General features: G+C 50.2%; 1 protein-coding gene across 3 annotated transcripts in view; it reads left to right on the top strand.

Moving 5' to 3' along the window:
- The window catches only part of ST14 (ST14 transmembrane serine protease matriptase), a 53,603-nt gene extending 30,201 nt beyond the window's left edge, over positions 1-23,402 (top strand). For all 3 annotated transcript variants that reach the window (XM_025183716.3, XM_075916379.2, XM_075916378.2), the window contains exons 8-19: positions 3,013-3,152; positions 3,534-3,631; positions 4,884-4,993; positions 7,380-7,510; positions 8,986-9,090; positions 11,986-12,093; positions 15,347-15,460; positions 15,826-15,948; positions 16,394-16,580; positions 18,552-18,826; positions 19,486-19,622; positions 20,785-23,402. In XM_025183716.3, the coding sequence (XP_025039501.3) occupies positions 3,013-3,152; positions 3,534-3,631; positions 4,884-4,993; positions 7,380-7,510; positions 8,986-9,090; positions 11,986-12,093; positions 15,347-15,460; positions 15,826-15,948; positions 16,394-16,580; positions 18,552-18,826; positions 19,486-19,622; positions 20,785-20,946 (1,690 nt within the window). In that variant the 3' untranslated portion in view covers positions 20,947-23,402. The remainder of the gene's footprint in view (positions 1-3,012; positions 3,153-3,533; positions 3,632-4,883; positions 4,994-7,379; positions 7,511-8,985; positions 9,091-11,985; positions 12,094-15,346; positions 15,461-15,825; positions 15,949-16,393; positions 16,581-18,551; positions 18,827-19,485; positions 19,623-20,784) is intronic.
- Positions 23,403-23,910: the final 508 nt, after the last annotated feature.

Below are 23,910 nucleotides of genomic sequence, written 5' to 3'. Positions count from 1 at the left end.
AGGGCAACAAAAATGATTAGGGGACTGGAGCACATGATTTATGAGGAGTGCCTGAGGGACTGGAGATTATTTAGGCTGCAAAAGAGAAGAATGAGAGTGGGGTTTGATAGCAGCCTTCAAATACCTGAAGCAGGGTTCCAAAGAGGAAGGAGAGAGGCTGTTCTCAGTGACTGACAGACTGAGAAGCAATGGTCTTACGTTGCAGCGGGGGAGGTCTATGTTGGACATTAGGAAAAACTATTTCCCTAGGAGGGAGTGACGCACTGGGATGAGTTACCTAGGGAGGTGGTGGAATCTCCATCCCTAGAGGTTTTTAAGTCCTGGCTTGACAATGCCTTGGCTGGGATGATTTAGTTGGGGTTGGTCCTGCTTTGGGCAGAGGTTGGACTCAATGACTCCTGAGATCTCTTCCTAGCCTATGATTCTAAATGCCAAGGAGCGAGAGGAATTGTTCAGGGTGGAGCAAAGGGGATAGGTAACAGTGATGCTGAACCACAGTAATCTTGTGCTGACTAACAAAGGAATTGTCCTGACAGCCCAAGCTGCTCTACTGGAATTAGCCTCTGAAGGAAAGTAGAATGCAGAGTCTTTAAGGCAGAGACTGAGTCTGGGACACAGTGGCGCTGCTGTCAGAGTCATCCCATAAGTCTGGAGTTCTGATTTAACAGAGTGTTGGGCTCAGCCCCAATACTAACTGAATGGGGTGAGGAAAGGGAGGGGGAGCAGAGAGTTTGCAAGGCGGAAACCAAGGTGGCAAGAGAGCTCTTGAATAAATAGGTCATTTGAAGCCTTCTTCCTGGGAGGATTAAGATAAGAATTGTGTTGAGGTGGCACTTAGAAGCCCCGGTTTGGGCTCTGCCCCATCTTGGCAGGCACTAGACAAACAGAACGAAGAGACAGCCCCAAGCTTCTTTTTAATGCATGTTCCAAAGGCAGCAGTGGGTTTTTGCCTGCTGAACAATCACGCTGCAGTTGTTTGCAACCTGAATATTATTACTGTAAGCCTCTGCAAGTGAAACTGGCTGTTTTGTTTTGGTCATTCAGGAGAATAACGCAATGAATGTGCAGGTACCTGGATTTATGTCGGCAGAGGCATGTAGATTAGACACAAAGGCAAAGTCAAATGAAGCCACGATTTAAATGATCGCGGCTTCATTAACATTTACATGGCTGCCGCGCTGAGCCGACAAACAGCTGATCACCGCGCTAGTCTGGATGCTCCCCTGCCGACAGGGCTTTGATGTCGGCAGGGGAGCATCCAGACTAGCGCGCTGATCAGCTGTTTGTCGGCTCAGCGCGGCAGCCATGTAAATTTAAATGAAGCCGCGATCATTTAAATCGCGGCTTCATTTGACTTTGCCAAAACAACAAATCTACATGGCTCCGTCGATGGAGCCATATAGTTTAGACGTACCCTATTTGTCCAGCTTCGGGTGGTGAGTCACGCTTTCAGGCTTTCACTGAGCTCTTCTTCAGTGACAACTGCAGTTGCTCACAAGAGAAAGTGGCTTTTGTTTCTTTCAATGCTATTTGATGACCCAGAGGAAGAACTGACTCTTCCACTCCCAGTAATGGGTTCCATGTGTTGTGGGATAGTTCCCTTGTCCCTCACCCAGGGGGCAGAGAGCCCCTGGGCCTCCTGGCATCACACCCCATGTCTCCTGCAACACAGATATGGCTATACCCCAAAGCGCCTCTTCCCTGGGTGGTACAGCCCCCCCCGGCCAGAATCTATAGCGGACACCCTGTTCAGCAGGGCAGTGTGGCTTACTGGCCAGAGTCTCTAGGAACGCCCCCTTCACCAGGGCAACGTGACCTAAGAGCCAAATCAGTAGTCCGGGATGGTGTCCCCTCCCTCTCCACAGGGTCCCAGTCCATGGCCCTGTCAGTGGTGGGCATGTCCCACCACTAGCTCAGTGGGGAGTCCACCCAAAATATGCTAAGCTCTCAGGGACTCCTGTTACCTTCCCTAGGCTACTTCCTACCCTGTCCAGGATTGCTGGCATCTTCCAAGCTGGGCCTTTCTATGTCCGGTCTCTGTTGACTGGCCTCTGCGGCAGCATCCGTCTGCTGCTCCTCCTCTGGCCGGCCGCCTGGTCTGGCCTCAGAGGCGGCTCGCCTGCAGGAGCTTGAGCAGCACGTCCTTCTTCCTCAGCAGACCACCCAGGCTAAGCCGCCTCCTAGACTTTTATACCTGGGCTGTCATCCGAGCATGCCCAGCAGGATGGTGGGGTCAAGACTTCTTCAGCCAGATGAGCCTGGTTAGGCTCCGCTTTTGCAATGCAGGGCTGGTACACCCTGTCACACCCTAATTTAGGGAACCACTGTAATGGATGGGGCAGTATTGCCTAGTGGACACAGCTGGGGATTGGACCCAAAGGGTACGTCTAGACTACAGGCTTCTGTCGACAGAAGTTTTGTCGACAGTATCTGTCGACAAAACTTCTGTCGACAAAGAGCGTCTAGACTACATTGAGTTCTGTCGACAAAGCAGCTTGCTTTGTCGACATGGTAGTGTAGACGCAAAGGACAGTTTACATGCAATAACACCTTCTGTCGACAGAAACTCTGTCGACAGAAGGCGTTATGCCTCGTAAAATGAGGTTTACCAGCGTCGACAGAACTCAGCGGTAGTGTAGACGCAGGTATAGTTTTGTCCACAAAAGTCCACATTTGTCGACAAAACTCTGTAGTCTAGACACACCCAAAGAGAGGTGGGTTCTCTTCCTGCCTTTTCTACAGACCTTGGATAAATTTCTCCCCTTTGTCCCAGCTTTGTGCTTCAGTGTCACCCACTGTAAAATGGGGATTACGATACGACCTTCCTTTTGGATATTATTATATGAATGAGCTAATGGTGTCTCTCTTTAAATCTGGGATTGCTTTTTCTGGGGTGGGGTTGGGACTAAACGAAGGGGAGTGCTGAGCTCTGAAAAGGGCATAATGTAGTGCTGGAGCTCTTGTCTCCACTCGGTTCTGTTGTGCAGCGCTCTCTGTGCTTCCTCCTCCCAGACTGTGTGGCAGTTACTTTCCATCCTACAACCTGACCTTCCTGTCCTCCCAGAACGTCATGCTGGTCACGCTGACAACTGACGCCAAGGGGCGGAACCCTGGGTTCAAGGCCGAGTTCTTCCAGCTCCCAAAGAAAGAAAGTAAGTGGGGGGGGGGGGGGGGGCCTCGGGAAAGTCCCATCTCATGAAGATGGGGGAGGGGGAGCAGGCCCTAGTCATGATGCTGCCAACTGCACGTGAGACCCTGACCCTTCCTGGCTCTCCGAAGCTCATGTTTTACCCACAATGCACTTGGATTCTTTAATGATGCCCCCTCAGGAAAAGAGGGGAGGAATTATGTTGGATTAGATGTGAAGACCACCTAACTGGTCTCCTGGGTCATATCCAGGCCTCTGGGATCTCCAGAGATCAACTTAACCTTGTTAAAGGTTGCTCTGCATGTCTGTTTCTGCCTTGGTAATAGCCCATCGCTGCCTTTGGAAGCCCCAGCATCTTGATTTCCCTTTCCCACTTCTCTTCTAGCCTGTGGTGGGACTTTGAAAGGAGGAAATGGGACCTTTACCACCCCTTATTTTCCGGCCCACTATCCGCCGAACTTGGATTGCATCTGGGACATAGAGGTGAGCGTGCTGGACAGACCTTTCTGCCTGTCATGGCTTGGTAGAGGCAGGAGGCCTGCTGGGGTCAGCTTAGCCCATTGTTTAAGCCACAGCAGGGAGGTCAGCTGGTGATCGCTGAGGCCAACAGGTTAGCAAGATGCACAGAGTTGACGCTTATCCTCTCCGCTGTGTTTTATATGAACAATAGCATTGGCTGTGGCTTTGCACAGGGCATCAGAGACCTCAGGGAACAAGCCAGCCTCTGATTGCTGGGTTTGGGAGGTAATAAAAACCTCTCCCTGGGTAGATTTTTTTTTTTTTCCCATTGTGGATGGTCCTGTACTTCTCTACCACACACCTGCTAGTGGCCACCCTCAGGGATGGGATGCTAAAGTAGATGGGTCCTGGCCTGACTTGATTTGTCCATTTCTATTTTGATTTCTCCTTCCTTCAATGTCTCCCTAATTTGCTTTGTTCAATCCTTGTTCTGAAGGACTTGGGGATGGGGGGTAGCTTCCCTGACCATGCATGTCTTTTCTCTGAAACTGAGCAGGTCAGCTGGATGATGGGGAACTCCTTAGCAGCAACTGGCTCCGTGTGGCTAGAACTAAAGATACGACTAACCTGGCAACTTGTGGGAATTATCCAGACCAGTAGTCCCCAACCTTTTGGGGCTACCGGGAGCCTGGGGGCGGGGCCGTGCATGTGCTGTGTGCCCAGGGCACAAGGTGCAAGAATGGCTCGGGTCAGCCCTGGTCACTAGGCGGCAGCACATAACTGCCCCGGCGGGCACCATGGTGAGGACCACTGAGCCAGAGCATACAGCTGGTAGACTGACTGTATGGCTGGCCAGGTCTCTGTGCATAAATACCTGAAATGCTCCCCCCTTTTGTAAACCCTCCCACTTCTGTGCAGGTGCAGTGTGTTCTCCTACCCACCTTCCTTATGGCCCAGCTCTGCTGTTGCGCTCCTGCCAGGGCCACTGCTTGCAGCCTGGTGGCAGAATCCTGGCTTCCACACAGTTGGCAGCTTGCACAAGAATTCAAAGACCTGCAGAGGCAAAAGAATGCCCCCCACTGAGACCCAGAGCACTGGGCAAATGCCCAAGAATGTTCTGCTTTGGCCTTTTGTCATGGACTCATGCTCCACCCCCTAAATCTTGTCCATCCTCCCACGCAAGTTGGTTGCTCCCTCTCTGTTTAGTCACTGTAGAAGGAAGGAAGAGAAACCAGTTCCCATGCTGACTTAACTGCCTTTTGTCTTGCCCTCTCAGGTCCCCTCTACAAAGAACGTGAAGGTGCGGTTCAACCTGTTTTATGTGTTGGAACCTGGCGTGCCTGTCAATACTTGTACCAAGGATTATGTGGAGATCAGTGGTGCAAAGTAAGTGCCGGGCACTGTGGCGTGACTCAGACACAGGTTGGGGTATGGTCAATGAAACTAATGGTGGCGAATGAAACGGGTCGAATGACAATCTTTTTCATGAAACGCATCATTAGACAATGGAACTCTCTGCCACAGGGTTATTGAGGGAAAAAATGATTCTAAATAGGATTGGGCATTTCTCTGGTTTACAAGAATATCCAGAGCTGTTACAAGCAGATCCTAGCAGACTCCAGAAGAGAGAGAACCTTTACTTCGGGGCTTAAGCCAGTAACTATTTAGGATTAGGGGGCAGGTTCTTACATCTTCCTAATGTTGGGCTCTTGCACTGTCCTTTGAAGCATCTGGCACTGGTCACTGTTGGAGATGGGATACTGGACTGCATGGACCTGCCTTTCCAATGTCCTGTGGAGAATGGTGGAGTTACACCAAGCCTGGGCGAAATACAGCCCGTGGGCCGCATCCGGCCCACCACGCCACTGGATCCGGCCCGCAGAGACAGTGGGGAGCCCCCCACACCACTTAGAAACACGGCTGCAGGGTGCTTTCTCTTTGAGTCTGGAGAGGAGGGGGGAAGATTCAGATGCTGCTCCCACCTCTAGCACAATCCTATTGGCCAATTTCTGTACAGAAACTGGCCAATGGGAGCTGCCTGTTTGAATGACAGGCAGCCACTCTCCTGCTCATTCACTCAGGAGCATGGCCAAGCAGGCAGAAACACTCTGGAAGCAGGCTGATTTGGCTGCTAAGTGGTATGTCTCCTGGCCAGAACCTACCTCTTGCACCCCAGCCCCTCCTTTTGCAAACCTCTGTGCCCCACACTCCTGCCCTGCTACTCCACGTGCACCCATACCCCTCCCAGATCTGTTACCCCAATCTCCTGCCCTAGGTCACATCCCAAAACCTGCACCCCAGTTCCCAGCCCTAAGTCCACAACTTCCTCCTTCTACCCAAATTCCCTCCCAGATTCCATTCTCCCCCCTGCACCCCAGTCCCTTATCCCAAGCTCTCTTCTGCACCCAACCTCCATCCCAGACCCTGCACCTTCTCCATTAATACCATGGAAGAGTGTGATCCTCAAGGACTTTACAAAAATCTTAAGAGTGGCCCCCCTGTCAAATTATTACCCACCCCAGGGTTACACTATAGCTGCTGTGAAAATCTGGCTCCCAGACTGGTCACTATAGCTTGGTATCTCTAGTTGACTTTGAATATCAGATGCTGTCTACAAAGCTTAAGACTGTCAGATGCCAGTTAGGATCCAGATAGGATTGATTTTTATCACTCACAATGAACAGCCCTGTGCTTTCAACCTCAGTAAATGTTCTAAAAGGGAAAAAGCCCATTGCTATGATGAAGAGGAGGTGTGCTCTGTGTTTCTGTAACTAATACGCAATGGCAGATGAATAGAAATTTAAAGCACAGTGTGCCGAAAGCCAGACCAGCTGTATATGCCACAAGGACCACTTGGTTATGTTAAGTTTTCCATTATTTTGCTGATGGAATTGAAAGCAACACCTGCTTGCTGCTTTGCAGTGCCACATAACTGTCTGTTGAATGCTTGGGTCAGCTCACTAAGGCTTTTGGAAATGTGTGGGGGATCAAAATCTAAACTTGGACCTAAATTGTACTGCTAGCCCTTGGGAACAGTTATATTGTGGGAGCATGCCAGCAGAGATTCAAATGCTGCCCTGCTGATTAGAAGAGTGCCCACAGTCTTTCACAGATGGCAGCATGTATTTATATTGGTGGTGCACATAGCATATACCTTGGTGCATGCAATAATTTTATTCTGCACATGGATGGAAAAATAAGAGCATTGCTGAGGTGTTCCTGCCATGGACCAGGAGCCCTTTGTGTCAGGTGCTGTATACACACGGGAAAAAGAGTCTGTGCCCCAAGGGGCTTACAATCTGAATATGAAAAAAGAGACAACAGGTGGCTCCAGCAGCCACTGGACCTCAAGAAAGCAATGTGATGACCATAGTGTTCAGTGGGAGGGGAAGAGGCTCTTATTCTTACTTTGAATACTTACTTCGAAGTAAGAATAAGAGCCTCCGGAAAAGGGCACTTTTTCCGGAGGATCGGGGCCAGTCTAGAGGCTCTTTTCCGGCTTTTTTAAAAGCCGGAAAAAAGCGGCAGACATTTTTTATTTAAATGCCGCGGGGGATATTTAAATCCCCCGCGGATTTCCCTACGACGACTAGTGAAATTTTCATGCCCCTTCCGGAAAAGGGGCCAGTGTAGACGTAGCCCCAGTGTTTAGAGTAAGTGCGAATGAAAAGAACCTGTTGGTGTCCTGGGCCAATGAGTGCGTGTGTGTGTCTCTCTTTCTCTCACTTCCATACTGTAACAGTTTCTAAATCTGTACTCTCCCCACCCCCAGGTACTGTGGAGAGCGCTCCAAGTTTGTGGTGGCAAGTACTAACAACAAAATCACAGTCCGGTTCCATTCAGACCAGTCATACACAGACACTGGCTTCTCCGCAGAGTTCCTGTCTTACGATTCCAGTGACCGTAAGTTGAAATCCACATGATGTAAACTTTCAGGGGAATTTGGTTTATTTTCTTAGCTACTGAGGAGCAAGTGACACAGTTGTGTTATTGCTCTGCCCTTTGACCTCTAGCAGGCATCTGTTTAATTGTTGCTTGGGCCATCAGTGAAATGAGTTTTGGGGCAGATGGGCTATCACAGCTCAGGGAGGACAACTCTTCACAGATTTGGCTTACTGCTGTAGTTGTCCTGTACATTGGGTAGCACACATTCATTGTTCACTGACAAAGCCCTGGGAATTCCCTAGGGATCTATTTTCATGTCCCATTTTTAAATAGTGCAGTTCTGAGGTACATGCAGGTTATTGTTAAAGATGGGCCTTGAACTGGACAGCCCCAAATGCTGGGAAGTACTGAGCCAGACTGAGTGTTGAGACTGTGAATGGGCTGAAGGAAACCCTGCTTGGAATTGAATGAGATCACCTCCGGTCGCCAGTGGGGCTAGAACACAAGACCTCAGGCGTTGGCAGTATTTCAGTGAAAGGATAGTCCCTGTTCACTGGGAGTAATTAGCAGATTGTAGTTGTCTCTGCACCCAGCACCAGTGGGAGACATAGAATCATGGAACTGTGGGAGTGTGAGGGACCTGCACTCAGTGCACTGACTCATTGAGCCCAGGAGGGACAGATACACTTGTGCTTTGTGGGAGCCTGAATCGGGATCCACTCTGTTGTTTGAATCTTGTCTCTAATGATGTTCTCACCTAATGTCTCACTTTGGCTTCTTCATGCCAAGTGCCCAGTGGGTGGAAACAGATGTGATGAAATGTAAGTAGCAGGCTTACTCAACTGCTTACCAGGTAGCTGGTTGGATGGCCAGCCCGGGCAGGGAGGAGAAGCCCTGGCTGAACCCAGCTGGCCACGCTAGGGCTGGCAGACAATGCCACAGACCCAGCTTTTCTGACTCAGCCCATGCAGGTCAGAAGAACTTTGGCTCCAGCTGTGCTGGGGCAGGCAAGCAGGACTCCCATGCTAGTGCAGTCTGGATGACTCAGTGGGACCCCAGTCCTGGGTACATTTGGGACAGACAGGTGGGACCCTACTGTCAGCTGTGCCAGGGTGAGCCGGTGGGACCTCAGCTGCTCTGGCTTGGCTTGGGTGGGCCGGTGGGGCCTCTGCCATGCCAGGTAAGCAGGTGGGACTCCATCCCCGGCTGTGCTGGCCTGGCAGGTGATGCCCCCGCTCAGACCACTCTGGGCTGGCGGAACCCTGGCAAACAGTTAACCAGTTAAAGGTTATAACTTTAGTTGTTTAACCAGTTAACTGTTTAAACTGTTGTTCAATCCCTAGAACACTCACCCATGTTAGTCCAGATGTGACCTCAGTGCAGCATGCATGGATAGAGAAATGGCCATGCCAAAAATCAAATGCTAGAAGAGCTGGTGGTGACTGGCAAGGCTCATGCATGTTGTACTTTTTCTTTTCCCCTCCCTTCTGCAGCCTGTCCTGGCAAGTTCACCTGCAAAACTGGCCGCTGCATTGACAATGCTATGCGCTGTGATGGCTGGGTGGACTGTACGGATGCCAGCGATGAGCGCTCCTGCAGTAAGTCCTTCCTTTCGATTCTCTTTGCAGGGCCCTGTGGTGGGAGGGAACTCTTGGTTTGCTCAGGGCTCCCCAACTGAGCAGAATGGGTTAATGCATCAGGGCTGGGGATTGATGGCCATGCTTGGTAGTCTAGCTGCAGGACTGGAAGTTGCCCGGATTGGGGTGTCTCTTAGCATCTGTGCATCCAAACCTGCAAGAATAAAGCCTAAGGAAGAGAGATCTTAGTGGGAAAATTGCTGGCCCTAGCAATGAAGAAAGGAATCATCTCATCAGAGCCACCGTCCTGCTGGAGGTGAATTTAGACATGGGTACAAATCCAAGGCTGACTGGATGGCTCCAGCAGCCAATTATGTGGCCCATGGAGTGCACCCCCAGCAGATCCCACCCTCCAGGCTTCTGAGAGTTTGGGTAATTGCACTGTTGCAGTCTTAAAGTGATATACGCAAGCTGCTCCAGCTCTTTACATGCGTAGCAACTGATGCAAAGGTGTTGGTGCTGGGTCCTGTAATTCAACAGGACAGGAGTGAAAATGGACCTGGGTGCTGAAGTCCATAGAGCAGCTACTTTCATCCCACCGCCCAGCTGAGTGGGTTGATCTGAACATCTTGAACAGTGCAGACGTGGGATGTCCAAAGATCAGGGCTTCTTGGTGCTGTGGCTTTTTGTTTGGGTCAGACTTTTTGTCTTGTTTCCAAGAAGAAAAGTCAAGCCCTGCTGGCTTGGGGAACTGTAGAACTGGGAAGAACCTCGAGATGTCATCAAGTCCAGTCCCTGCACTCATGGCAGGACCAAGCACCATCCCTGACAGATAACTATCTAACCTCTCTTAAATATCTGCAGCGATGGAGATTCCACAACCTACCTAGGCAACTTATTCTAGTGTTCAGGAAAAACTTCCTGTCAGGGTGGTTAATGTCCAACCTAATCCTCCCTTACTGCAATGTAAGCCCATTGCTTCTTGTCCTATCCTAAGAGGTTAAGGAAAATAATTTTTCTCCCTCCTGGTTGTAACAGCCTTTTAGTACTTGAAAGCTGCTTTTATCTCCTCTCTGTCTTTTTTCCAGACTAAATAAACCCTGTTCTTTCGGTCTTTCCTCAGAGGTCATATTTTCTAGACCTTTAATCATTTTAGTTGCTCTTCTCTGACTTTGTCCAGTCTCTCTCTGCTCTCTACATCTTTCCTGAAATATGGAGCCCAGGACTGGACACAATACTCCAGTTGAGGCCTAATCAGCACAGAGTAGAGAAGAGGAATTATTTCTCATGTCTTGCTCCCAACACTCCTATTAATGCATCCCAGAATGGTGTTGGCTCTTTTGGAAAGTGTTATATTGTGGGCTCTTATTTAGCTTCTGGTCAGCTAGGACCCCATGCCCCAACCAAATATCAGGAAGCTCCTGACGGAAACAGTTCCTCCCCCCAGCGCACTATAGACAAGGAAAAATCAGTGGTTTGATCAGTCTGGAATCCCCTTAAAGTTTGTGAGCCTCCATTTGTATGGTTATGATACTTCCTGCAACGAGCTAATGACGGGTGACTTCCATTCACTAGCTGCCCTCCCACCACTGCCCGTTGGGTGACTTCCTGCCATTTAATCCTCACTGATTCCATTTTGGGGTCCCAGTCACCTGGCATCTGCATGCCCTGGGGTCTGGCGTATCCTCATGCCCAGGGCACTGCAGTGTTCTTTATAGTTCCTTCCTGTTATGTGTGTTTGTGAATTGATTTTTCTCTTGGACTCATGGGTGATGGCATTAGCCATGGCCTAAAGTCCAGGAGAGGAGATTGGAGCCTCTGGGTCAGGTGTCATTGTGTTAAATGACTAGACTCCACTGCCTTGGGAGACAAGTAGGGTCCTGTCAGCCCATGGATGCTCACTGCCACCTCTCTTTGGCTTGAGGGGATGAGTGGGTGTTGGGTGCTCTCTCAATCTGAGGCTCTTTTCAGGTGAATTTTTTTCTTATGTTGAAAAATCTGTTCTCCAGTTCTTCTCTGCTCCCTCCCACAGATCTGTCTGCGCTGCTGAGCTTGACCAGTTAGAGGCACAGCAGCGCTGCACGTGTTTACTGCCCTCTCAGGAACTATGGCCAGCTGAGTCTTGTTTAGTTTGAAACACAGTTGACTTTCTATAATGGGTTTGGTTGGCCTTGCTTCCTCCCAGCTTTTCCAGTGCATTCCAGAAAGCATTTCTCCTGGTGCTTCTGGTGCCCGTCGGCATGTGTGCCTGCTGGGCATTTGTTCCCATGTTGAGGCTCTATGGGATAGCTCTCTGAATTTTTCCCAGAATCCCCTAGGACAAACACTTGGCAGGTGAGGATGCCCAAACTGAGTGAAAGAAGTTGCATCCTGGGTGCCACTCAGTCCTGCTTCTCATAACTTGCTCAGATTAAGACGTTGTGAACAGGCTACATAAAATATATCTGTGTGGGTAGCCAGGCTTTGGGGAATTTTCAGGACACCAATTTCCTATGCTATCTGTGAGGCTGGTGCCAGGTGCTGAGCTGACTGGGATGGCCTGGTGTTGCAGAATTTTCCTTCTCAGCCCCAGACGTTTTAGCCAATCTTGTCCCTATCGGATGTTGCAGTGACTCCTGTTGCTCCTTCTTAAGGTTCTTTATCCTCCTGGGTGTTCCCTGACTCCGGGGGCTTCCTGTGCAGTCAGTTGTTCTGGCTTGTGTCTTTCTCAGGACGGGTACCTTCCACTCCCATGGGTACAGATACAGGAAGGACTCTGTAGCATGTAGGGCCTTGTCCAAAGTGTTCTGTGTGCATCTCCAATTTAGAAGGACCTGCTTAAAGGCTACTGGCTGAAACCCAACACCAGCCTGTAGCTGTGAATCTTCCAGGTGAGCAATGGCACCATGCATCATTTCGCTCCCCTTCCTTCCTCAGACTGCACCGAGAACCAGTTCCAGTGCAATAATGGCTGGTGCAAGCCACTCTTCTGGCTCTGCGATGGTGTGAACGATTGTGGGGACCACAGCGACGAACTGCAGTGCAGTAAGTGACTCACCCATTGCTTCACCCTGGCCATTAAATCACAGCATTTAACCTCAAAAGGTTAAACCAGAACACCAGAGGCCACCAGGTCCAGCACACAGCTGGGGGGGAAGTAGCACTGAGAACCGACTGCCCTCAGCCCCGCTTTCTGAGGGTGTGGAGCCACCCCCCACACACACCTTGACCTGGAGTGGTGACCCTGGAGACAGGCAGAGGAGTCTGGCCAGGAGGGAGGGTGCAGGAGCTGGCTGGAGTCTTGGCGGGTGGGTGTGTGTGTGTGTGTGTGTGTGTGTGTGTGTGTGTGTGTGTGTGTGTGTGTGTGAAGAAGATGGGGGTACAGAGTCTGGGCATGAGAGGGATGTGAAAGCACCACCTCCTGATGCTTCCATTGACCTCAATTTGGCCAGTGGGAGTAGTGGAGAAAGCCTCTGGCAGTGTGTTCGTGCCCCTGGGGGCTTTCTTTCCCCACCAGCAGGAAGATGGCACTGGCGCTCCAGCCTCTGTGGTGGAGGAGGGGGAGTGTGAGTGGGACTCAGACCCATAATCCCATGTTCTGGAAGCTGATGCCTTATCCATTAGGGCAGTAGGCCCCACCAGAACATGGGGCTGATCTCCTGCCTATCCCAGGCTGCTAACATCTCCCCCTCCCACAAATCAGCAACCACAATTAGACCAAAATATTCTAGCCCCCCGAGAACAAGCAGGACCGGGACATGGATATGTGTGAACCACTGGTGGGCGGAGTGCAAGAGCTGATGAGGTGAGACCTTGATGTGACGAGGTGAAATTGGGGTGACTCTGACTTTAGTTTGAACAAAGAGAGGGAAAATCAGCTTTACCTACTCCCTCACCCCCTCAAATTAGTGTGACTGACTGGAGCTAGCTTAATATTTGCGCTTTTCCAACAAATAACTTCATTTAAAAAAATGAAGCTTTTCCTGTGTTCTGAGTGCCCTAACACAGTGGTTCCCAACGTTTTTTTACACCGTGGACCAGCAAACCCATTCACAAACTTTTGGTGGGCCAGCAACTTTTATTTGCATATTCATTAAATAAAATGTTACCTATCTGCCAACCACTCACCCACTGACCCTGTCTTGTCACTGCATACCTATCCCTCTGCCTCCAACCCCAGAACCCTCAGACCCTGTCCAGCCAACCCTGGTACTCTGTGTGTCTGTATTATTAAACCTGCCAAACCCATCATCTGATATCCCCCATATGCCACAAAACCCATTACCTCAGAGGTCTGTCTTGCCAAGCCTGTCATCCCAGTGTCCACCATCTCCCGCTTCCCAACACCCTCTGCTGCCAACTTCCTTTTATCAGCCACCTCTGTCCTGCCTGGTGCCTGTCCTGCATCCGTTGTCACTTCCAATCTTGGCACACTGTGTCCCAGCGATCCCTGATTTAAATTGACAACCTCTCAATTCCCTGGATCCTGCCCTACCACTCCAAGTCCTCCCTAATCCTGTCCCAGTACCTGCAGTGCCCCTTGCTCCATAAACTCCATGCCTGCCTGTTGTGCCAAACCCTGATCCTGCCTCACTGCAACTGCCTGTTGCACAAGCTCTGAGGCCCCCTGACCCTGCTCAGACACCCTCAGCTCTGCTGCCCCCTGAGACAGAAGCACCAGCTGCACCACACCTGGCTCCAACCACTGACCCACTGCAACCCACCCCCTTTTGCCCTTTGACCTCTAATCCCTGCCCTCCCCCCTTAACTAAGCCTCAACCCAGCTCCTTGCTCCCCAGTGCCTAACACCCTATGCCCCGTACCCTTTGACCCTTTAAACTCTGACCTCTACATCCCTCTTGACCTGTGACCCCACCACACCCCCTCCCCACTCCCACACTACCCAGAGCAAGGCTGCCCCCTTTAGGGACCATGGTTGTTGCTGCCATGTGGGCAGGGGGAGTGGCCATTGGTGGTACGCATGCTCCTTCCTCCTTGCCTCTCCCTTCCCAAGTGCATCTTGTGCCCCCGTGGGTAGTGGCAAGGGTGAGGGGGAACATGGAGCCCTGGCCGGGCCACCATCTTTCCTGGGTGGGACAAAGGAGAAGGGGAGAGGTGCCGCCTCCTGCCACAGCCTCAGCCCCAGAACTGCCACCAGGTAAGATCAGCCACTAGAGTTGCTGGAGCTGAAGCCAGCTGCTGTGCAGTGGCGCTGCTATGGCCCAGTGGCCAGCAGTTCACAGCCTGGCACCAGTCTGTGAACTGGCCGTTGGGATCTGCTGTCCTAACGTAATTAATTCATATCATTTATACTATTGTATTCAGTCCCAGCAGTATTAAAATCAGTTCTATGGGAACTTTGTTGCCTGCCAGTCACTTGCCCTTTCTGATTTAGGAAGCACACCTTCAGCCTTCTTCAGAGACCCTTTTAAACCAAGAGCACCTGGAAAGTTGCCAACTATATAGGACAAAGTGGGAGTAATATATAGTGCTGTGTAATGAATAAACTGGCTTGGAAGGACTTGATTTTTGTAAATATTGGTTAATGTCAATTTCACCATACACACAAAACACAAACAACTGTTTCCATCAAGGATGATCAAAATGTACAGAGAGGCAAAGTAAGAGAAAATGGTGCTTGAGAGTGGTTTTAATTTAGAGTTTTGATTCAAGGGTGCATTCCTTTGTATATCATTTGACAGGAGATGGTGACAATTTAGTTGTTTTTTTTTTTTTATAAAGCTTTATCTTTTTGCATCTCAAAGTCTGTTATTCAAATAACTATTGTCCATCTCTGGCTTCCAGCCAATGAAAATTTCAGCTGATAAAAATAGAAGAAAAAATGCTTCAGGAAGTAATTTTGCACACCTGCGAAAAGCAAACTTGATAAAAAGCTTAAAAATAAATGTCTATTACCCATTGAAATGTGTGTGTGTGTGGGGGGGGGGGGTTGTTTTGTTTTGTTTTTAAATGACAATTGAATTTGGCCAAGCCTCAGGATAACATGATGCTTTGTAGAAAAGGGCAGAAAAAAAGAGCTTCTGGAGATAGATTCCTAGAAGATGATGGAGAAATACACAGGAAGGAACTAGAATAGATGTGCTGGGTTGGAAGAGTTAGTCTAAGCTTTAGGGAGCCACAGGGTCTGAGCAAGTCCTGCAGCCTCAGTAAGAAATCCCCTCTCTATTCCTGAAAGCATGGCCCTGCCTTCTCCATCATGTGGCTCACTTAAAGCCAGATCCTTGGCATTTTGTGCCCTCCTTGCCTTTTCTGAGCTGCTGCTTCCTCTCTCTTCCAGAATGTCCAGATATGCACTTCAAGTGCAGCAACGGGAAATGCATCCTTGAAACCCAGAAATGCGATGGCAGGGATGACTGCGGGGATGGGAGTGATGAGGGCAGCTGTGGCAAAGGTGAGACTAAGTGCAGAAGGAGACCCGTGAGAAGGGCACAAGACCTGCGTGAGATACCTGCAGGCCCCAGGAAGGGGCTGCGAACAGGGAGTTCTACAGAACCACGACAGTGTGTCCAGGTGGGGTTCTCTGAGCCATGATATGGCACCAGAGGTGGGATTCCCTTTTCCCACTGGGGTGGCAAAACCATGAAACAAAGTGAGGGGCTCATGTCATTCTGAGGCCCTTCTCCTGGGAAGGAGCCTAATGGACTGTCCCAGCCAACATTGCTCCCAGCCTCGCCTCCTCCCCCAGAGCTAGTGCCTGGCTGGTTCCCCCACACTGTGCAATCTGGAGCTAACACCTCTCCCTTCGACTGCCTGCAGCGGAGGCCGTCTCCTGCAAGGATTACACCTACAAGTGCCGCAACAACCTGTGTGTGAGCAAGACAAATCCTGAATGCGATGGGGAGAAGGACTGTGCCGATAACTCAGATGAGCAGAACTGTGGTAGGTGATGCTCCTTCTCAGTGTGGGTGGGAAACATTTCTAGCACTCCCTTAAATTAGGGCTTCACTCCCGTGAGACCTCCTAGTGATTATATGAAGCTGGAAAGGAAACATGGGATAGTTTGGGCTCCAAAACAGGTACACTGTACCTTTTGGAACTGATTTTGCTATTTTCATTTTGTTTGACTGATTTTTTTTATTTGTTTTTTAAAATTAAAAATAGTTCATGTAGGACCTACACAAATGCTTTTATTCGCCCACTGCTGCCTCTGCCATTGCAGTTTGTAAATACTTCTACTGCAATGATTGCTCCAGTGATCAGTAGCCAAATTGATTGGCCCATTAGATTCCCCAAGGGATGGGGAGGGAGTTGGATGAAATTGGCAGCAGGTAACTAACAGGAGTGGGGTTTCTTTTTCCTCTGGTCTTTCGCTCTCTCATCTCAGACTGTGGGATCCGCTCTTACAGCAAGCAAAGCCGAATCGTTGGTGGGTTGAACTCCGAAGTAGGCGAGTGGCCATGGCAGGTCAGCCTGCATGCGAAAGGCCAGGGGCACATCTGTGGGGCATCGCTGATATCGGACACGTGGCTGGTGTCAGCAGCACACTGCTTCAAAGACGATAGACAGATGAGGTTGGTGTGTGCAGTGGGACTGAGTCTCTGCTGCTGTCTAGGGTCGGACAGCCTGGGTGCCATGTCAGATGGGAAGATGTTAATCATGATGGCGGATCAGACCAATGGGCTCTTGGGTCCAATATCCTTCCACCAATGGAGGCCAGTAGCAGCTGCCACCTACCCATCTAGGTCAGTGGTAGGCAACCTGCAGCCCATGGGCCACGTGCAGCCCTTCGGGGTTCTATGTATGGCTTATGAGACATTTTGTGTACAACTGACCAGATTCTGCTGGTCTCCATCCATGTGTAGGGTTTTCTTCCCCTATGAGCAGGGCTTGACAAATCATTGAATCTACTCGCCCATGGTGAGTAGATTTCAGCAGGTCGCCACGGTCACCGGCGGTGCGTGCATGCGCAGTGCGGGGCTGGCGAGAGGATTTCGCTGCCGTTTGTCAAGCCCTGCCTATGAGTATTACTAAAGTGACGCACACCTAAAAGCCTGAACATGTGAAGTGAGGTGCATGCTGACTACACACAGCATTGACTGTGAGAACCGTGTGCTCTTTTTGCATCCACTCACAGCGCTGCTATGGTCCAACTGGCACACCCTGCAAATTGTAGGTTCCCAAGCTCAGTGAGCAAAAAAATCTTGCAGCCCATTGAGATGGAGGGACGCTCATGTTGTCTATTCACTAGCCTGGGTTTCCCATCGCTGGGCTAGGATGCTGACTCTGGGGTGGGGATGCTTTTTTTTTCCTTTCTAAATGTTGAATGGACACTTTACATCCTGGGCTGGGCCGAGTCCAAGTAATGGCTCCTGCCCTATTGTTCTCAGATGGAAGTTTCTATGGACTGCCCTCTAGGTCACTGGGGATGATAGGTACACTGCTGCTAGTCATGCTCAGTGGCAAGATCCTCTGCTGCTCTCCAGTGTCCCATTATGGTGGATCATTCTTGGCAAGAGGTGATTCTGCCATTGGTGTGGTAGGGGCTCCCACAATTAGTGTTCCCTGTAAACTGGGTGCTTGCGCGGCTACCAAGAGAGGTTCAAATGCCACTCAGCTGATTAGCAGAGTGCCCATAACCTGCAGCAGATAGCAAAACTTCTTCCACATATGGATAAAAAAATTAGAGGGAACATTGCCCACCATGCTTAGAAAACTGGAAGTGTGTGAGGTTTATCGTGTCGCTGGTCACTGCTGTTGAAACAGAGTCTTGGCCTTCCCTACCAAGTAGTTGATGACAGGAAAGCAGCAACTTGAAGAACTAGTCCTGCCAAACAGCTGGGAGTCAGGACACCTGGGGTCTGTTTCCAACTCTGCACTTGACCATTAACGTGGGTGTGCCCACCAGGGAAAGAGGATATTACTCACACATGTGAAAAGCTCTGTGAAGTCTTAGGGTGAGATACTGTGGAAGCATATGGCATTGGTATTGTACAGTTCATATAATAGGGGGCTTTGCAGGGAAGCTCTGTGCTCTGCAGACTAGCCTGACAGCCCCAACAGTGCTTCATGGTATTGGTCAGAAAACGGGGCTTCTTTTCCCTTCAGAGAGAAGTTCAATTTTGGTGAAAAAATCAAAATGGAAAGTGGTGCTTCCTGGAGTTGTAGATTGGCTGCCATACACTCCTTTTTCTTCTAGGCTAGCCACCTTGATCAGACTACATCTCCCATGCTGCACCCCTCATCCTGAGAACAGTCTGTTGCATCATGGGAATCAGTGGCAGTAGTGTATTAATGGGAGATGTGGCTTGTCTGCTTCCAGGGGGCATCCTGACAGGATAGCTCAGAGTCCAGGTTCAGTTTTTAGTCACTCATTTGACTATAAAAATCAGAACTTTCCATGGAGAGTAGATGCTATTTTGTGGAAATGTGATTAGTTGAAAATCCAATTTCTTTTTTGTAATGGTTTTGATGGAAAACTTTTGTCCAATCTGAGCCCTACCCCAGAGCCGTCTCATTGTGCCCTATGGCATGTCTCTGTGCAGTTACTCGGATGCCACGTTGTGGAAAGCCTTCCTAGGGCTCCGCAACCAGGGCAACCAGAAAAACGAGAAGGTGCAAGAGCGGAGCATCAAACGCCTCATCCCCCACACCCAGTTCAACGAATACTCTTACGACTATGACATTGCCGTGCTGGAGCTACAGAGTCCTGTCACCTTCACCACCACCGTCCGGCCTATCTGCCTGCCTGATTCCACCCATGACTTCCCTGCTGGCAAGGAAATCTGGGTGACTGGGTGGGGGGCCACCATAGAAGGAGGTGAGGGGGTCATCTGGGAAGGGGGGTCATCTGGGAAGGGGTGTAGGAGTTGGGTGCCTATGGGTGCACTGGATGCCACTTGGCTGATCAGAGGGTAGCCCAAGCAGGGAGGGGGAAAACCCTACAAGGGCTTGGTAGATCCTTTTGGAAGCTCCTGCAACCCATAGGCCACTCTTGTGGGGGCCCTGTGCTCAGAGTGCAGGCATTTCCAGTGACACTGAGACAGGGTGACATGGGACTGTGCAGAGGGAGTCCTGTGTCTGCTGCCGGACTCTCCCCCCTCAGTCTGTGCCACACATGCTGCCCCAGCCTTTGTAGCTGGTTTCAGATCCCACGAGGAGCCTGGGACACAGCTGTGGGAGAGGTTGAAGTGTAACTGCAGCTGGCTGTCAGTGGTGGCATCGAGTCAGAAGGGAAGTAGGGGGTGTCTGTGGGGCACTGCTGGGTTCTGATGGCTGGAGTTTGGGATGGAAAGGGGAATGTGGGTCTGGCTTTATGGGAGGGTGTGAAGGAAGCCTTTTGGGGAGGAGAGCAATTCTCTCTCACAATTGTGTGCACACTGAGGATGAGGGGTTGGGGCAGGCGCTCTCCATCCCAGACTCTTTAGACATGGAGGGCTCTCCTGGCCTTAATGCTGCCCTCCCTGCTGGTTTTTGCAGGTCCTGGTGCCACAATCCTGCAGAAGGCAGAAATTCGAGTGATTAACCAGACCCAGTGCAACATACTGCTCACCGACCAGATAACGTCACGCATGCTGTGTGGAGGAGTCTTGACCGGGGGTACTGATGCCTGCCAGGTAGGGGCCTCTGGGATACCAGGTTGTGCTAAAACCCCAGGTGTGGGGGTTAGGCTGGGTCCAGCTTGGTGGCTTACTTCATATCTCCATAAGCCTTGGTGCACTCTGGGTTCATAGGGGCAGAAGGACATCTCTCTCCTTAGTGGAGATTTTATTTCCTTAGTGTTAATCAGAGGGAATCGCTGGTGTTTTGCTTTAACACTTGGTACTTTGGACGGGGTATGTGGGAACAGAGATGCTATTTGGCTTTGGATCCAGATTTCAAAACATGAGTCTCCACCATGTGCTTGTCGGTTCCAATCCAGCCCCAGCTCCTTAGTGCTGGAAAGCTGTTGCTGTTTGCCCATCTCTCCTCGCCTACCTGCCCAGAACCCAAGTCTCTGCCTGCTACAGCCAAGAGTTCCCCCAGGCTAGAGCCAAGAGAGTGTTCATTGCTACTGCCTGGGCTGCGTGCAGGTTATGTTCCGGGTTACCAATTCATTGCAATTCACCAGCACAAACGTCACTGATTCCCATTCCCTAAACACCTGCAAAGTCACAAAGAGAAGAGAAATCAAAAGGGAAAGTTAAGGAGCTTTAAAGATACCACCATCACCCTAGCCAACCTTGGAAATACTCATGTGAAAACTTCCGTAGTGTGGAGTGAAAGTCAGCTACCCTCAGACCTCCTACCTCCCACCCCTAAAGATACTTGGGTGGAACTCCTAGAGACATTCCACATCCCTTCCCAAATTCCTTGGCTGGGTAAATGACTCTACATGAGCATGTGGATATGCTGTTACACAGAGGGTGAGAATGAGGTGGTAGGGCAAAGAGCAAAGCCCTTCAACTCAAAGGAAATATGTTACTGTTCCCCCTAACAAGCCCTCATATTGCCTTGCAGCCAGGACAGAATCCTGCCTCATGGCATGCCAGGAAGTAGGGCGGTGTTGTACGTGTGGGGAACAGAGTGACTGGTCATAGGTACTTCCGATGAGAAGGTGTTAGTGTGAATGACCATTGGTCTCTTCCACCTGGCCGGTTCGAAGGCTTGGGAGAGGGGCGTGAGCAATCCTTCCCCATATTCATGCCTTGTTCTTCAGGGAGCTGTCCCTAATGTGAAACTACGTGTTGGTCAGTGATCCCAAGGTGGGAGCTCTTAACCTGTTCTGTTTCCATGCAGGGGGACTCAGGTGGGCCGTTAGTTAGCGTGGAGAAAAACAACAGGCTGTTTCTGGCTGGCGTGGTCAGCTGGGGAGACGGCTGCGCTCAACGGAACAAGCCTGGAGTATATACACGAGTCTCCAAGCTGCGGGACTGGATCAGGCAGCAGACCGGGATTTAGGAGGGCTCCAGTGAGGGGCTCTAGAGACCAATGGACATGCAAGGCAGCCGGCACCTCTCCAGTTCGGCTCTGGGTCTCTTTCAAGCCAGCAGTTGAAGATGCTCCCAGCTGATGTGAAGTGGATGGGTGGTTTTCTTCCTTCTCCCATCGTACTGGACCAGTGAGGCACCTGGCCGGTTTGAAGGCTTGGGAGAAAGGAGTGAGCAACTTGAATCCTTCCCCATATTCATGCCTCCTCTTCAGAGAGCTGTCTTAGTGAACCTAAGGGAGACCTAGGAATCTCACCTCCTCCCTGTCTCACCTCAGCATGAACTGTGAAGGACAGGCATTCTGGAGGGAGTAGGAAAAACCCCTGCTCATCGTACCCCAAAGAGTAGGGTTGGAGACAGCCACAGTGTGGTGCTGCACAAAAGACATGCTGGTCTGTATTTAAAGTAGGTCTGTATAAGTGTGCGTGTGCATGCGTGTGTGTGTTTCCAGAGGCAGAGTCAGAACTGTCTGACACCTGGCAGGTGACGTCACAGCTGAATCCTTTTTCTCCCTCCCTCAAATTGAGACGCTTGACAGACACAAGAAATTTCAATCTCCCATCTGCTCTAGATGGCCTGTTGGGTCTCGACACCTGCTGAGATGGCATGGGAGGGATATGCACCTTCCTCTCCGAAAAGGAGTACTTCTTAATCCTCCTAGACCTGCTTGGCAGCCCCCTGGTTCTGGTTATAGAGTTGTCAACTTTCTTGACTGGATGCTGTTTCTGCAAATGGCACCTAGTTGAAAGAATTGGCAACCCTAGGTTCGGATGGGCTTGTTTTTTAAACTGTGTCTAATTCTTTAGTTTCAGGAGCAGGTTTAATTGTTGAGGACCCCAATTCTCCCTGATGATAATGCTGCCTTGAGCTGGTTAGCTGTCGGGAGTGGTTGCCTGTTGTTGAATTATACCTGAGTGTCAGCAACTGACCCCGCTTGAGGACCACTAGACAGACCCAGCATGGGAGGGGATGGATCTAGATCCTGCAGCTCCTTTTGAGGCAGGCTGTGCCTAAAGCCTAAATTGGTGATTTGGCCCTCCAATTTCAGCCCGCTGCTCAGATCCACACAAGGCACTGCTTTCTGGGACTTGTCCCTCTGTGAGGTGGCTGACTCAGCTCCACAAGGAGTAGCGCACTCTAGCATCTGGGGGTTGCATAGCAGAACTCCCTGTGGGCCAGTTGCTATTAAGCTGTGGTCTGAGCTCACCCCATTCCCCTGTTCTCCCTGCTTTTCACAAGAATAGCTTAAATGTAGCCACTGGGGAGAGAGAGAGAGAGAGAGAGAGAGAGAGTGTGTGTGTGTGTGTGTGTGTGTGTGTGTGTGTGTGTGTGTGTGTGTGTGTGTGTGTGTGTGTGTGTGTGTGTGTGTGTGTGTGTGTGTGTGTGTGTGTGAGATCGAGATAGAGATAGAGATAGAGATCCATCTTCTGGCCTGTTTACAGGCCAGATTGGCATTGCCACAATGTGCCTTAACTGTAAGAAGTGAATTGTAACCTCGCTAACTGTCTGAAACCCCATTGCCCTATCTGCGGGACATCAGTCCTTTAGCTGGCTGTTCTTTAGTCCTTGCGAGAGGCTGCATCCTTCGGTGACCCGGGAGATCATGGAGATGAAAGGTCCCATGTAGCAGTTGCTCTTCAGGTTATCCAAAGTTGGCCCCATGCAGCATGCTGAACATGGAGTCAACCCTGTAGCCCTTATGTTGACCAGTGGACATACTGGGTGATGCAGGCTCTAGCATGAAACCCGGTACCGGTAGTGCCTGTGAGCAGGGCATTGGCAGGGTATGGACGGGGGGCTCCAATAGGCTTTCTGACTCATGACTGCAAGCCCTGCTTTCTGTGTGTGTAGTGTAATGTAATAGAAGCTGTTCTGTGATTGGCTAGCATTGCTGTGGGGACTGGGTGGGTGTAGGTGCCTATGAATGGCCCCCTATGCATGTGTGCTATTTCCCTCTTTCTGCCAGTTCCAGGCCCCAATCCTGGAGCCCAGGGCACCCTGTTGGGACTGGGAGGGGCTGATAAGAATGTAAAAGCTCAGTTGCTTGTTTGAACAGCTTGGCGCAACCCTAAAGAGAGTGTTGCCATTTTAGGAAATGCCTCTGCCTGCCTTTGGCCCTCGAGACAAGCTGGGCTGAGGGAAGGAAAGGCTTTTTAATCTTGGGTTTTTTGTTTGTTGTTGTTGTTGGTTTTTTAAAAGAATGTTGCAAAATTATTTCAAATATGCTGATTGATCCATTTTTTCCTTCTGTATATACTGTGCCCTGTGATAGTGTTGTACATATGTCAGAGTGAAGCTGAGCAGGGGCAGCCTTTTTTGTCGTCTCTTCCTTCTGCACTTCTTTGTTGTAAAGTCATTTTTGTAAAGATCCAAATGAAATGGCAAGGCTTGAAGAAAATCCATATTAAACTGGGGATTTTTGTATGACTGAATGTTTCCTTCATTGATGCCCCCAGAGATCTCAAGGTTCTTTGTAAGCTTCATTTGTCTGATCTCAAGGCCCTCTGCAAGGGAGGGATTGTTGTGCCTGTGTCAAAGCGGAAGAAACCAAAGCACAGAACAGTGACTTGACCCAAGGTTGTGCAGGAAATGGGTGGCAGAATTTCAGACCTAACCTGATAATGGGTCCTAGAAAGGAAGCATGGTACAGTGATTGGGGTATTGAATGGAGACCTGGGTCAAGTCTCTCCTCTGCTACAAATTTTCTGTGTCCTTGGGCAAGTCACTTAATCTCTCTGTCCCAGTTTCCCAACTGCAAAATGGGATTGCAGCTCTGTCCTATATCAGAGGGTATGTCTACACTATAGTGTTATTTCGAAATAACGCGTCTACACACAAAATGCATTTTGAAATAGCGTTTTGCTATTTTGAAATAGCACGTCCACACTGAGTGGACACTGAATCACATTTAAGGCCGAATGGAATCAGGTCAGGA

This window comes from Pelodiscus sinensis, chromosome 25 (assembly GCF_052426305.1).
Source record: "Pelodiscus sinensis isolate ZL-2025 chromosome 25, ASM5242630v1, whole genome shotgun sequence".
Lineage (NCBI taxonomy): Eukaryota > Metazoa > Chordata > Testudines > Trionychidae > Pelodiscus > Pelodiscus sinensis.
The sequence above is the reverse complement of the archived record's forward strand: the minus strand, read 5'-3'. Positions and strand labels throughout refer to the sequence as shown.